This window comes from Ochotona curzoniae, unplaced genomic scaffold, assembly GCF_017591425.1.
Source record: "Ochotona curzoniae isolate NIBS_2020 unplaced genomic scaffold, NIBS_Ocur_1.0 scaffold_4701, whole genome shotgun sequence".
Taxonomy (NCBI): domain Eukaryota; kingdom Metazoa; phylum Chordata; class Mammalia; order Lagomorpha; family Ochotonidae; genus Ochotona; species Ochotona curzoniae.
In genome coordinates, this window is record NW_024467122.1 from 75,907,383 (window position 1) to 75,921,786 (window position 14,404).

Below are 14,404 nucleotides of genomic sequence, written 5' to 3' on the forward strand. Positions count from 1 at the left end.
ATTCTGCCAGCTCTACTTTCAGACCAGGGATGGTCTCGCAAGGAAACTATTGAATTCATTTGGACAATAAGAGGCTAGACTCTATGCATGGTGCATGCTCGCAATGAAGGAAGCATGACTGGATATGAACTGTACTGCTGCAACAATGTGGAGGAATCCAACATGGGGGGGGGGGGGCATGGGAAGGAGTTGGGGAAATCCCAGAGTCTATGAAACTGTGTCATAAAATGAAATTTAAAAAAGGCAAGTCTGGCACTATGTGTGAAGGGACACAACTGGTGCGACATGTAACAGTTTGGCAACTATCCTACACATAACTAAAAACATAAAAACATACTAACTCCTTTCTGTATGTGGTGTGTGTGTGTGTGTGTGTGTCGTGTGTGTGTTTGTATATCAGCTTAAAAAGAGAAAAACAGAGAGGAAGGGAGGTTGCAGCCAGGCTTACAGGTGCCTTGTAAGTAAGCTAAGGATTCAGACCTCAGTTTGGGCAAGAGATAACCATCCAAAGCTGTTAAACAGGGAGGTAGGTGGCATGAACTGAGCTGTTCTGGGAAGACAAGGCATGGAAGTGAGGAAGATAGCCCAGAAGACATAGCTGCACAGACAGGCCCATCTCCCCGACCTTGCACCAGCTCTTATATGGCATCCAGTGTTCCAACCAGGGCCCTTTCACAGCCACACTTGTATCTTTCAACATCACTGTGGCCCCAGTGTGAGCAGGAAACCAGGGAAGCCAGGGGACACGGATGAGGGGCAGGTCAGCAGAGCAACAGGATGAAGAGGAGGAAGGGAAAGCCAAGAGAAAGGCTTCAGAGGTGAGACCACCGGGGTGAGGATGGGGACATTCTGGGAACGACTCTCACTTCTGTTGATGACCACATCCTTCCCCGACTGAATGGCCACTCCCTGGCTGCGAGGCTATCTGCCAGCATTCCCCCACAGAAAGTCTCACAAGGCACCAGGAACAAGTTTCTAGCTTGGATGAGAGCAGAGCTCAGACTCCTAAAGGGCTGGCACAGGGGAACAGCAGTGCTGCTGAAGGGACCCAGTGAAGGCAAGTACTGAAACCACATGAGGCTACCGTCCTTGTACCACAAAAAGCTGCAAAGTGTCACAGGTGAACTTCAGAGCCAGTTGCTCTAGCCAGGTCGGTGGGCAATCATGCTCCCTACTCAAGGCCAGCACCAACTCATGAATCAGTGACTGCTATATCCTGGGCTGGAGACTGGCCAGGCCCCCTCTTTCCACAGAGCACGCCCCCTTGGCCCCTCATCGCTCACCCCTCTCTCCATAGCGCATGCCCCCTCAGTCCCTCGGAGCTCACCCCTTCTCCACAGCGCATGCCCCCTCAGTCCCTCAGAGCTCACCCCTCTCTCAACAGCACACACCCCCTCGGCCCCTCGGAGCTCACCCTTCTCTCCAGGGCGCATGCCCCCTCAGTCCCTCGGAGCTCACCCCTTCTCCACAGTGCATGCCCCCTCGGCCCCTCAGAGCTCACCTCTCTCCACAGCGCATGCCCCCTCGGCCCCTCGGAACTCGCCCCTCTCTCCACAGCGCATGCCCCCTCAGTCCCTCGGAACTCACCCCTCTCTCCACAGCGCATGCCCCCTCGGCCCCTCGGAACTCACCCCTCTCTCCACAGCGCATGCCCTCTCGGTCCCTCGGAGCTCGCCCCCTCTCTCAAGAGCTGCAGCAGTTCCTCACTAATACGTAAATTGCAACATGGGAAGTTCACTCTGCCACATCAACACCTGATGGGTACATATTTCACACTTGTGGTGTTTGTTAAAAACAAAGCCCACTTTATTTATTTATTTATTTATTTATTTATTTATTTATTTATTTATGAGCCACAGAGTCAGAGAAAAAGAGAAAGGGGGTGGAAGGTATTTCCCATTGGCTAATTCACTCCTCAAATACCTGCAACAGCCACAGATGGCCCAGGGCTAGAGTGAGGAGCCAGAAACTCATCACAGATCTCCCAAAAGAGTAGCAGAACCCAAGACCTTGAACCCACTCTCCCAGGGCCTGCATCATCAGGAGCTGGATGTGGAGATGCCAGAGATGGGTGTGGAATCCAGGCACTGACATGAGATGCAGACACACCTTCGTCAGCATCCTAAGCACTGGAGCCAGTGCCTGCCCCCACACGTCCGAGTTTTGAAGACAGGGACCTTGGAATGGCATGAATAGCCACGTCGTCTGCATCCACGTGACTGTGATTTCAGCTCCTGAGGGAAAAGGGGCAGCTATGCGTGACTCACTCTGATCTGCCACAGCACGGGAGATGCAGCCGTGTGGTCAAGACTCCAGGGAGGCTGCAGAGTCCTCATAGAGGACCTCATCCACGCTCACGTCGCTGTTGTCCACTGGCACCTGTGGGCAGATCTGCTCTCGGAAAGCCAGGGCAATGGTGTAGGGCTTCCCGCCCTGCTGCAGGCAGCGTTGTAGGTAGGTGTCGTAGTAGCCCTTGCCCCTGCCCAGCCGGTGGCCGTGCCTGTCGAACCCAAGGCCCGGCATGAAGATGAGGTCAAGGCCCCCTGTGGGAAAGATGGATACATGTCAGAATGGGCCTGGCGGTAAGCTCTGTCTCTTACTGACATTATTGTGTTTTTCTCAAATTTCCAAAGTAACACCAGATATTTCAAAAGTTCATGGAGGAAAAAAATGGAATTAAGAGATTACTTAAATAAATGAGTCTACTTAGTTTGGTGCCCAAAGATTTTGACATCTATACACAGAGAAGTCTTCAGAGAGTTCATGGAAAATATGGCATCGTGGAAAAAACTATGCAGACACTTCCAAATTCTCTTTTGCACCAAAATACTTACCTTTTATTCTTCTTTGAACTTTCAGATTATGTACTAGTGAATTACTTTACTTTAAAGGAAGGGAGAGAGTGAGGTCTCCTATTCACCAGTCATTCCCTAAACAACAGCTGAGTTTTGGCCCAGCTGAAGCTAGGAGCAGCCAAGAACTCCAACCTCCGACCAGGCCTCCTGTGGAGGTGGCAGGAACCCAAGTACTTAGCCATCACCTGCTGCCTCCCAGGGTGCACACTGGCAGGAGGCTGCAATCAGAAGTGGAGCCAGGACTCCAACCCAGGCACTCTGACAGAGGATGTGGGTGCTCATCCCACACATCATCTTAACGTCTGTGCTAAATTCCACGCCCTCCACAATTCACTCCTTGAAATAACCTCATCTATGACCTCCTGTGGGAACCCACAGAGCATGGAGCTGGACCAAGAAGGACATTTGGCTCATCTGCATGAGAATGCTGCATTGCCAGGCCTTGGCCACACCAAGGCGTGCAGAAGCCTATAGACAGGGCCTGAGAACTCTGCTCTAGAACCCAGGCGATTTTGTACTTAACATATTTGGGACCAGTGTCCCAGGCTGAAAGCAGCAGGAGGAGTGGGAGACGAATACAAAGGAGCAGAAAGGACAGAGCTGTCCTCCAAGTCAGTGAGCTGGCGGGGAGTGGGGGGGCAGGCAGTTCTGCCTGCCCAGCAGGAGGGCCACCTCCCCAGGCTCACACAGCTTCTGACCCTCCCCCCAATTTTTGAAAACCCAACTACAGTGGTTGGTGTACAGGGATCCCCAGAAGAGGGCAGTGAAGGCCATGAGGTGGAGTTACCTCCCACCTTGGGTCTTAGGTCAGGGCAAGTCCCTCCGCTTGGGCACTGAGCATAAGAGCTGTCATGTGTGTAACCCAGTGGCCTGCCCTGCAGCCTCCTCCAGGTCATCCTGGTGGCTGCCAGATGACCAGCAGCTTAGCCATGGAATAACCATGCTCAGAGCACTGCTGGCAAGAGCCACCATGGTCGGAAGTGGAGCATTCTCTGGAACAGGGTGTCAGGATTAGAGAAGTGGAGACTGCCAGTGAGGCTGCCCGCCCTATCAGCAGCTGCTGATTCCTTGCAGGACGACGGGGTGAACTCATGCGCACGCCCACACACACACCTGTCAACCCTGCCTACCAAAATCCAGCATGCTCCAACATCAGTCATGACCTTCCCATGTAAGCCAATCCCAGATTGCACTGGGCACCGGGTCCTGGGTACTGGCCTCTGCCCCATCCAGCTCATCATCCTTGTCAGATGGACAGAGCACTTGGATGTGCTCCTTTCTGATGCCAACGCAGCCTCGGCTTTGAAGTTCAGCTCTGCCTCTCCCTCGCATGCCTCTCCTGGGACCCCTGCCTCTCCTATAGCATGGGGAAGTGCCACACAACACCCTGGGGAAACACACAACCCCTGTCCCACAAGAGCTGGCTCTGCAACACACACCAAACACCCAGCGCAAAGCGAGGCAGCAGTGTGCACCCATGCAGGGACTGTAGGCAGCAGCAGCACTTCTAGCACCTGGGGTCCAAGAATCAGGCTGAGAAGCAGCAGAAGCTGTGGATTTGGGGTATTCCCTATTCCCTACTATTGGGCTGGCTGAGTGTCATACCCACAGTGTACAGCTCCCTGAGGAAATTGAAAACAGAACCATAGCAGAACGTAAGATTTTAAGGTCCCAAGCAGATGTCTGCATTTCCATGATCAGGGCAGCTTGTATCTCCTTATTCCTTCACAGTGAGGAAGAGGTGGACACAGTAAAGGATCGCCAACAGCACAAAGAGAGGAAGGAACCTACACACAGGGAGTACCACCCGAGCAGAAAGAAGAAGCAAACTCCGGGCCTGGCATGATGGCTCAACGGCTAAATCCTCACCTTGCAAGTGCCAGGATCCCATGTGGGTGCTTGTTCATGTCCCAGCTGCTCTACTTCCCTTCCAGCTCCTTGCTTGTGGCCTGGGAAAGCAGTAGAGGATGGTCCAAAGCCTTGGAACCCTGTACCCACATGGGAGAGGCTCCTGGCTCCTGGCTTCGGATAGGCTCAGCTCCAGCCACTGCGGCTATTTGGGGAGTGAACCAGTGGATGGAAGATCTTTTTCTGTCTCTCCTTTCTGTAAATCTGATCTGCCTTTTCAATAAAAGTAATAATGTTTTTAAAAAAGAAGCAGCAGCAAAGTCTACCATATGCAGCAACTGAGGATACTATGCTAAGTGAAAGAAGCCAGACACAAGAGGATGAATGCTGTGACTCTGGCTAGGTGAGGTGCCTAGGGTGGGAATCCCTGCAGAGACAGGAGGAGATACAGCTGGAGGAGGCGTGGAGCTGCTGCTTCAGGTGTGCCCAAGGACTCTGGAAGATCCACCCACCAACACTGCACCTGAACTTGACATCTCACTGCACATCTCAAAGTCTCAAAGATGCAGATCTCAGACTGGGTACATCTGACAACAGTAACAACTAAAACCAAAAGACAAAGATAGGCAGAGTGAGGCTTTGGGAGACAAAAGAGGCTCCTAGCTCCTGACCAGCTCAGTTCCAGCAGCTGCGGGCACTTGGGGGAGTGAAACAGTACTGGAAGATCTTTGTCTCTCCTCCTCCCCATAAATCCACCTTTCCAATAAGAGTAAGAAAATCTTAAAAAAAAAAAAAAAAAAAAACCTTCCAGGTACATGATCAAAGAGGAGACACTAAGGGACAAGGCAGAGGAAAGCACAGCCTTGTACGGCTGCTAGTTCTACACTGCTGTGCAAGACACACGGTGGTGTTTGCCTTCTTGTAAGTGGGGCCATGATGCTCTGCTGGGCAATGGACACCCTGCCCAACAGGACTGTAACCACAGCACTCATCAGTCCAGCTCGGAGCTCCTGCTTCTGTTTTCCTGGTGAACCCAAGTGGGAAACCAAGTGAAACAAGCCTCCACTGCCCGGGTTAGTCGCTCCCTGCGCCATGTTCACTAACAAGATCGATCCTAGTTGGCTTGGTGGTGCAGCATGCTAAGCTTCTGACTGCGGCACTGACATCCCATGTGAGAGCAGGTTCAAATCCCGGCTGCTCCCCATTGGATCCAGCTCCCTACAATGTACCTGGTAAAGCAGCAGAGGATGGCTCAAGTCCTTGGGCCCCTGTACCGATGTATGAGACCTGGAGGAAGCTCCCAGATCACAGCTGCAGACAGGCCCAGCTCCAGGCCATTTGGGTAGTGTACCAGCGTATGGAAGATCTCTTTTGGTCTCGCTACTCCCTCTCTGTAACTCTGACTTTCAAGTAAAATAAATAAAGCTTTTTAAAAAATTCTCAGTAGTGGGAACAGGAGAGAAACCCTGGGCCACATCGTTCCTTATATAGTTGTGGCATGGATCTGTTTGCCAATCGCCAAAAGCTCATTAATCAAGGATGGTGACATCAGCAAAGGAACGAAAAGAGCCACCGTTCTAATTTTGCTTACTGCTATGCTCCACGGGACCCTGCGGGCAGCAGAATCCAACAGCGCCAGCAGCACTGAGATTTGCAACCTGGTGCATGCTAAGAATCCTCTGGAAGTCACAAGATTTATTCTGCAGAGTCATGTCTGCTGGGAGTTTTTCTCCAGACACTGTTACTTTCTCATACCATCTCACGCCTGAAAGTGGCAAGTCTAACTAACTTTGGGAAGACTCACTCAGTGCACACACGTGCACACACACACACATGCTGTTTGCTCACCAACACCTTGTCCTGTCTTGGGTGCTGATGATGGAACAGCAGCACCCTCTGGAGGCAGTATGGTGTGGTGCTCTGAGGCTGGGACCTAGGCCTCTTTTTTTTCCCCCATTCATTTTTATTGAATTTCACTTTATTTGAAAGGCAAAGACAACGACAGAGAAAGATATCTCCCAACCACCAGTTCACTTCGCCAAATCCCAGCAAACAGCTGGGGTTGGGCCCGGCTGGAGACAGGAGCTTGGGATGTAATTCAAATGGATTACAGGCATGTCAGCCACTGCCTGCTGCCTCCCAGGGTGCACGTTAGCAGGAAGTCAGCTCAGAAGCAGAGCAAGAACCTGAACCTAAGGCACTGCAGTAGTGGACACAGCTACCCCAAGCAGAGTCTGAACCCCATGCCCCTCAGGGCAAGCTATGCTTCGGTTTCTTCAGTTGTAAAACCGACCCATTCACAATGCAGTATATAAGGCTGATCAATGCCTCAACACGGTTCCTGCCTGCAATCATCACACTGATTGGAACAGTTCTCTTCCTTTTTAAACAAATTCCAGACATTATTTCTCAAATCAGCTAGAACGAAAACAAGGGAATCTCTTTAAGCTTTCACTATGCTGTTTCATTTATTTTTATTGTTTCCCTAATTTGAGAAACGGAGTTCCCGTCCACTGGTTCCTCCAGGACTGGGCCAGTCAGAGCAGGGAGTCAGGAACTGGAACCGGAAGCCAGGCTTCCCCAGTGGGTGGCAGGAGCCTGGCTCCTCAGGCGTCACTTCTGCCTCCCGGGGTGTGCACCAGCCAGGCAGCTGGAGCCAGGAGCCAACCCCAGCTACTGCGACGTGGAGGTCCGACATCTTACCCGCTGGCCTAAGCATCCTCTCCCTTCAAGTGATTTATTATTATTGTTATTGTTATTGTTATTATTATTATTATTGCTTGATAGTCACATTGGAAAGAGACAAAGAGAGGAAGAGATCTTTCACCTGCTGGTTCACTCCCCAAATGGCCATAATAACCAGAGCTGAGCCAATCCTAAGCCAGAAGCCACAAGCTTCTTCCGGGTCTCCCACAGGAGCACAGGGTCCCAATGACTTGGGCACCCTATACTGCTTTCCCAGGCCATAAATAGGGAAATGAATCAGAAGCGGAGAAGGTAGGACACAAACCCGCACTCACATGGGATGTCAGCACTATAGGTGGAGGATTAGCTTGCTATACATTACACCAGCCCCTTAAGTGATTTTCAATGAGAACTTTTATAATCACATCCTAGTCTCATCCTAGAATTTGCTGTTATGTGTTCTCTAAGGATGGAGGAGCATGTAGGGGAAAAAAAAGAAGAAAAGTAGAAGCAGCAGCAACAAGGAAACCAGATTGGCACAGTGTGAGGTTACAGAACGCAAGTTAGCAAGTGCTACCAACAAAAGCCAGAGAAGAGAGAGCCTGGGCTTGGCCAGCCACAGAGCTGAGCTACAAGGACTTCATTGTCGCGTGCTTAGAAGCAGCCTCAGCTGGTATCTAAACAAACGAGCTGAGTATTTACACAAACCAACTGGGCCAGGTGGTAGGCTTTACTCTGCCGGCCCTTGCTCACAGGATGCGTGAGTGCGTATTTGGACAAGATTGTGGGAAACAGAATGAAAAGACAAGTTGATGTAGTGTCTGTTGCCCTGCAGGAGCCTGAGGTCCCAGCAAGCTTGCATGTAATACTGGCCCACCCCAGACACCGCCCGAAAGTCGGACTGCGAGAGACGCCAGGTTATTCTGCTTACGGGAGTGACCCAGGGTGGCTGATGGGCCAGTGACCCACATAGCAGAAAGAGCAGGCGGCAGGCAATGTTATGTGCTCTGTGGTTGGGGCAGCCAGTACGTTGCCTAGTGTTCTGCAAGGACAAAGCCCTTCCGCTGGCTCCCCCTGGACTGGGAACTTGAACCCATCACAACCTCCGAGATATTTAAATTCCCCTCAGCCAGCATGCAAACCCACTCTGCTTTCACGCCATGGGCTGCCGGCCCACCAGCTCTCCCACTGCCTTGTGAGAACACCTGGGACCCATCAAGGACTCCCTCTGGGAACAGAGGCTTGTTGAGCTCACTGCTGTTGCCAGGAAACCAAGAATGAGAGCGGGGTTAAGCTGCCGCTCATGCTGGACAAGCACATCCCACACCAGAGAGACACCTCAAGTCCTGTTCAACAGGCTTTCAGTCCCACATCCTGCAAATGCTGCCCTGACCAGCAGTGGGTGCTGGCTCCCGTGGAAACCTGGCCCGAGCTCCACATTCCTGGCCTTGGCCTGGCCCAGGCCTGCTGCAGGCATCTGGAAAATAAGCCAGCAAATGCAAGATTTCTCTCTCTCCCTCTTACTCTGCCTTTCAGGTAGATAAAAACAAACAAAAGAAATCAAATTTCTTTTTATGTAAATCATAATATGATAAAATGACAATAAAAATGTGATTGGTCCCTGACTCTATTCAGTTTCCTGGTAGTTAGCCATTCAGACTACCCCATGAGACATACCCAGCTCTTAACAAAGCCCGCCTGGCAGAACAAGGGAGGCACACGGCCAAAGTTGCTCAGTGCCCTCAGCCTGGTGAGGCCGACGAGTGGGTGGGGGAGGATGACCCCACTGATGGTCATCCGGCTCCTGGGAGAAACTGGGGGCTTGCTTTCTTAGCGGGGGGCGGAGGACAACATCCCGGTCCACCCCTGCTGCTGTTTAACAAAGACTGTGAGGGCTTAACTGCACTGGGCCCTGGCCAGGCTGCTGAGGCCTGCATCCCAGCATTCCCCCAGCTTGGCTGTGTGACACCAGGGCCAATAGCCTTCCCCCAAATCTGCAGTGAACAAGCATACAGCTACAGAAAGGGTCTCTAAGCTATGGGTCCTAAATACTAGCTTTGTCAGCTGCCACCAGCCTGCTCCGTAGGTCTAGTGGCTGATGACGGAGACGCCAAGGTGCTTTGCAGACGCAGTCAGGCAGGATGCCTCCGATATAACCCAGCTCCAATCATTCATGATCGCTCTTCGGGCTGAACATTCACAAGTAAATACACAGATTTCGAGCTCATTTGGTTGCCTTTGGACAGACAGATTGAGGTACGACCCCTTCCATCATTCTTCGTGGCAAGACCATACAGGGTCCTCTCAGCAATGAACAAAACCACTGTTGTGACCGCAGCAACAAGATATGCTCGACTCCTGATCCTGTACACAAATTTGGCTCCTAAAATGCATACTTCCCTGCAAATCCATAATGCACTTAACGCAGTCATCTCAGCCACCTTGCCCAGGCTGCGAGTTTTTAAAATTCCATCATAAATGCACCTTTCCCTTCTGCTCTGTGTGGTTGCAACACAGTTAGGTCATGTGGGAATCAACTATGCCTGACAGGATGGTCTCATGACCATTACCACATTGCTATTCTGAAATCCTGTCTCTTGAACAGAAGTAACAATGTTCACGTCAGAAAACTGGGACTACATTTGTCACAAGAACACAAGGAACATGTATCCACTACCATGTGAGACAGCCTTCAGGGCTGGGGTTGTGACGTAGCTCAGTAAGCCACCACCCGCAATGACAGCACCTTATATGAGTGTTGGTTCAAGTCCTGGCTGCTGTACTTCGGGTCTAGCTCCTTGCTGCTGTGCCTGGGAAAGAAATGGAAGCTAATCTAAGTGCTTGGGCACCTGCGGCCACATGGAAGAGTTGGATGGAGATCCGGCTCCTGCCTTCAGCCTGGTATCGCCCACACCACTGCAGCCAACTGGGGAGAAAATCAATGAACAGAGAACTCTCTCTTCCTCACTCCCTCTCACTGCAGCCAACTGGAAACTAAATGAGCTTGTCTGTGCTCTTTCTAACTCTGCCTTTCAAATACATGAAATACTTTCATGGGGGGCAGAGGGATATGTTTCTGTCGATCATCTAATGGGGCATTCAGAACACAAGACAACCCCTGTGGGCCTCGTAGGTAAGACCCACAGCTCCCTGCTGATGCGCACTCTGGGACGCAGCAGATGATGGTTCCAGGACTTGGGTCCCTACCATCCACGTGGGAGAGCCAGGTCCCTGGCTTCAGCCTCGCCCAGCCCTGACTACTGTGAGCATTGGGGAGTTTATCAGTGCATAGGAAAGCTCTGTCTCTCTGCGTTTGGTGTAAAAGTAAATAAAATATTCTCTTTAAAAAAAGATAAAGCCTGACTGAATTATGAGTTCAACTCTATGAACAAGTACCTAGTGGTTTGCTCCAAAAACCAGAGTGTGTGCTTGACCTTCAGAGGAAGGAAGCAGCAGGTGGCAGGAACATCAGATGTCAGCATTGCAGGCACAAGTCTAGCCTGCTGCATCACGGTGCTGGCCCCATGGCACTTTGTAAACCAACTTAATGACTTGCTTAATTATTCATTGCAAAATCATATAGAGTTGTTTAAGGGAAGATAAGGAGACATGGTCGGATAAAAATGTTAAGACTCTAACATTAATCCTAAGAAATTAAAAAGTGACTTGATTATATTATCATTTATGTATTTTTAGCATTTGAAAAGCTAAAGTAATATTTCTACAAGCTTACCAGAGAAAAATCCAAATTAAAGTGACAGATCTTCTATCTCCTCTGCCAGCTGCATTCTCATTTTCCCGAAGAAGCTAATATACATGGTGTGCTCTTGTGGGAAAATGACTCTGAGCTCTGGGGCCTGGGAACAGGTGGGACAGACATGACACTTTGCTGCATAAACACTCCTGTCAGGAGCACCTGTCTATAAACCAGGAAGACAGGAGCTGCATCACTTCCGGTGCTTCTGGCTAAGTGCCAGACCTGGGGCTAAGCCCTTTACTACCTCCACCTCTCTTCACCTTGCCCACGGTCCTGTGAGGTTCAGACAGACGATGTGATGTGCCCTACCTCACAGAGCTGGTGAATGTAGGCCCGGGGTGTGGGCTCTGGAGTTGGGACCCCAGCAAAGTGGCAGCTCAGAGCAGCCAAGAGCAGTCTACATGTCAGTCTTGGTGCTGGAGTCAGCCAGTCAGATCAGGGCCGCAGTGCAGGGCAGCCACTGCACAAAGACTAAGAAGAAAGAGATTTTTAATCAGGGGACTGTCAGGGCTCAGTATTCCATGAATATTCAGCCTTCTCCTTGCTTCAAGTTTAGCTGTACATATTTGCAAGCACAGAGCAATACTTTCGTAACATCATCCAGTATGCAATGACCAAGTCTCCTGAAACATTTACATGTTGGTTAATATGTAATAGCTGTACACATTTCAGGGGTACAGTGTGATATTTCAAAAAGCACATACAATGTCTACTTGAGCCAGCACTGTAGTCAGCAGGTTAGAGCTTGCCTGCAGCGGCAGCATTCCATTAGAGCACCTATTCACATCCCAGTTGCTCCGCTTCTGATCCAGGTCCTTGCTGATACACTTGGAAAAGCAATGGATGATGGCCCAAATAACTTGGACCCCTGCCACCCACATGGGAGACCGAGATGCAGCTCCAAGGCTCCTGATTCACCCTAGTCCAGCTCTGGTAGTAACAGTCATTTGGGAGGTGAGCCAGAAGATGGAAGATGGATCTCATTCTTTCTCTCTTCCTCCAACTAACTGAATAAATCTTTTTTTAAAAAATAAAGTGTACAATGTCTGCTAATCAAATTCTTGTGGTCTTATAGGCAGCTGGTTCAAGGTCATGAGCTTGTAAGCCACACCTGTGAGGCTCACCTATCACCTGGAACCTGAGAGGAGGCAGTGTTGCATTGTTGTATAACCATTCCCCTCGCAAGCCCCTGTAAAGGCCCATGATAAGGAGGGGCTTGCTCTCTTGGTCACGTGCTTCCATTACTCTGGCACTCTGACTCTTGGCCTGCCCAGTACCTGCTTGCTCTCTGGCTTCCCACAGACTCCAAGGACAGGTAGCCCGTGAGCATGGCCCCTGTATGTCCATGTTCCTCTCCCTGTGTTTACTGCTTGGGTGGGAGAGTAAAGATAGCAATGCTTTGTATTTCTAACTTGTGTACTTTCAAGAGTTCCAGGAGAGGTGAGGCCTGGCAGTAATGGAACATGGGGCAGAGAAGCCAGGGAAAGGTGAATGTCTGCAGCTTTGTAAATGTGCCCAGGTTATTCGTTCTGTGTCTCTTAGGCTAACTTATATTGCTGGGGAAGCTGGGACATAGGCCTTCAGTTTAACAGACAGACTTCACCATAATGACCATTTGTTCATCTCTCCTTATCTTACTCTCTCCTTCTCTCTTTAAATCTATCTTTCCAATAAACATAAATAAATCTTTCTTTAAAAGCTCTATAGGAAAAGACTTCGTGTCTGAATCTCCAACCCGAAAAGTCTAGAACAAAACATCCTCAGTGTACCCCTGCTCCTCCCTTCTTTTGACTGACCTCACGTGGAGCCCCTCGGGTGCACTTGCCAGTCCCCACCTCGAGTCAGTCTCTCCTTCACTTTCACACCAGTCCACCCTGGCTCTCGCCAACACTGGGGTCCAGCGCTGTGTCAGGTACTTATCCCAGGCCCTCTGAGGTCCCATCTTCCCCAACCTCTTCCTCCAGCAGGTTGTTTTTTTTTTTTTTTTTTGAAAGTCAGATATACAGAGAGGAGGAGAGACAGAGAGGAAGATCTTCCATCTGATGATTCACTCTCCAAGCGACTGCTATGGCTAGAGCTGTGCCAATCCAAAGCCAGGAGCCAGGAGCTTCTTCCGGGTCTCCCACATGGGTGCAGAGTCCCAAAGTTTTGGGCCGTCCTCGGCTGCTTTCCCAGGCCACAAGCAGGGAGCTGGATGGGAAGCATGGCTGCAGGAATTAGGACCGACACCCACATGGAATCCCAGTGTTTGCAAGGCAAGGACTTTAGCTTCTAGGCTACCGCACCAGGCCCCCTCCAGCAGATTTGACAGGATGCAGATAACTGACTAAAGGAAGGGTTCGTCAGGGTTGCTGTTGTGGCACAGCGGCTTAAGATACTACTTGCTATGCCGGAATTCCACACTGGAGTGTTGGTTCAAGTCAAGCCTGCTCAGTTTCTGATTTAGTTCCCTGGTAACCTGCCAAGGAAGGCAGTGGTTGACGGCCGAAGAACTTGGACCCCCGATGGACATGTGAAAGACTGCAGAGTTCTGGGCTCCTGGCTTCAGCCTAGCCCAACCCAGCTGTTGCAGCCAGTTGGGGAGTCAATCAGCACACAGCTGATCTTTGTGTGTCTCTGTCACTCTGCCTTTCAAACAATCATAAAAGGCTACGTCATTGAAATCGGCATGTCAGGCTACGTCATTGAAATCGGCATGTCGTCCACTTGTTAACTCTCTGAAACTCTCAGCCTCCTCTTCAGGCTCCCCTGATGTTTTTTGTCCTGATTCGTCTACTTGTCACAATGTAACACAGAAGCATTTCTCTGGTACTGGATCTACTGATTGCAAAAGGCTGCAGATCCCTTGACGGCATTTTCTGCCTCAGACAGAACGGACTGACAGTAACTGTCTCCAACAGATAACCAGCGAGGCTGTGCTGTGACAGGCCGTGAGGCACGGGGGAGGCATTCCAAACGCTCCTGGAAAATACACACTGAGCAAACCCCGTGCAGGCACAGACACCAAGGCACTTCGCCCCAGGGCACACCTATCTTTTAATTGCACTTTTCCACAAGCTTTGAGAAACGCGAACATAGACGCTGATGCATACAGCAAACACCACAGTCGGGAAGGTCACACCCAGTGATCCGACCCTCGGAAACACAAGCCACCGCTTGTCAGGTGGTTTCACCTGTTATCACAACCTAAGGATGTAGTGTCTTTGAGGGGAAGAAATCTTAATAAAACACATGCCTGTCCTCCCAGACCAGACAGCAT

The 14,404-nt window shown here is 50.6% G+C and overlaps 1 protein-coding gene across 2 annotated transcripts in view; it reads right to left on the reverse strand.

The window, feature by feature from the left end:
• Window positions 1-1,805: 1,805 nt before the first annotated feature.
• The window catches only part of LOC121148670 (5-formyltetrahydrofolate cyclo-ligase), a 77,309-nt gene continuing 64,710 nt past the window's right edge, over window positions 1,806-14,404 (reverse strand). For both annotated transcript variants that reach the window (XM_040968902.1, XM_040968903.1), the window contains exon 3: window positions 1,806-2,543. In XM_040968902.1, coding sequence (XP_040824836.1) covers window positions 2,305-2,543 — 239 coding nt within the window. In that variant the 3' untranslated portion in view covers window positions 1,806-2,304. The remainder of the gene's footprint in view (window positions 2,544-14,404) is intronic.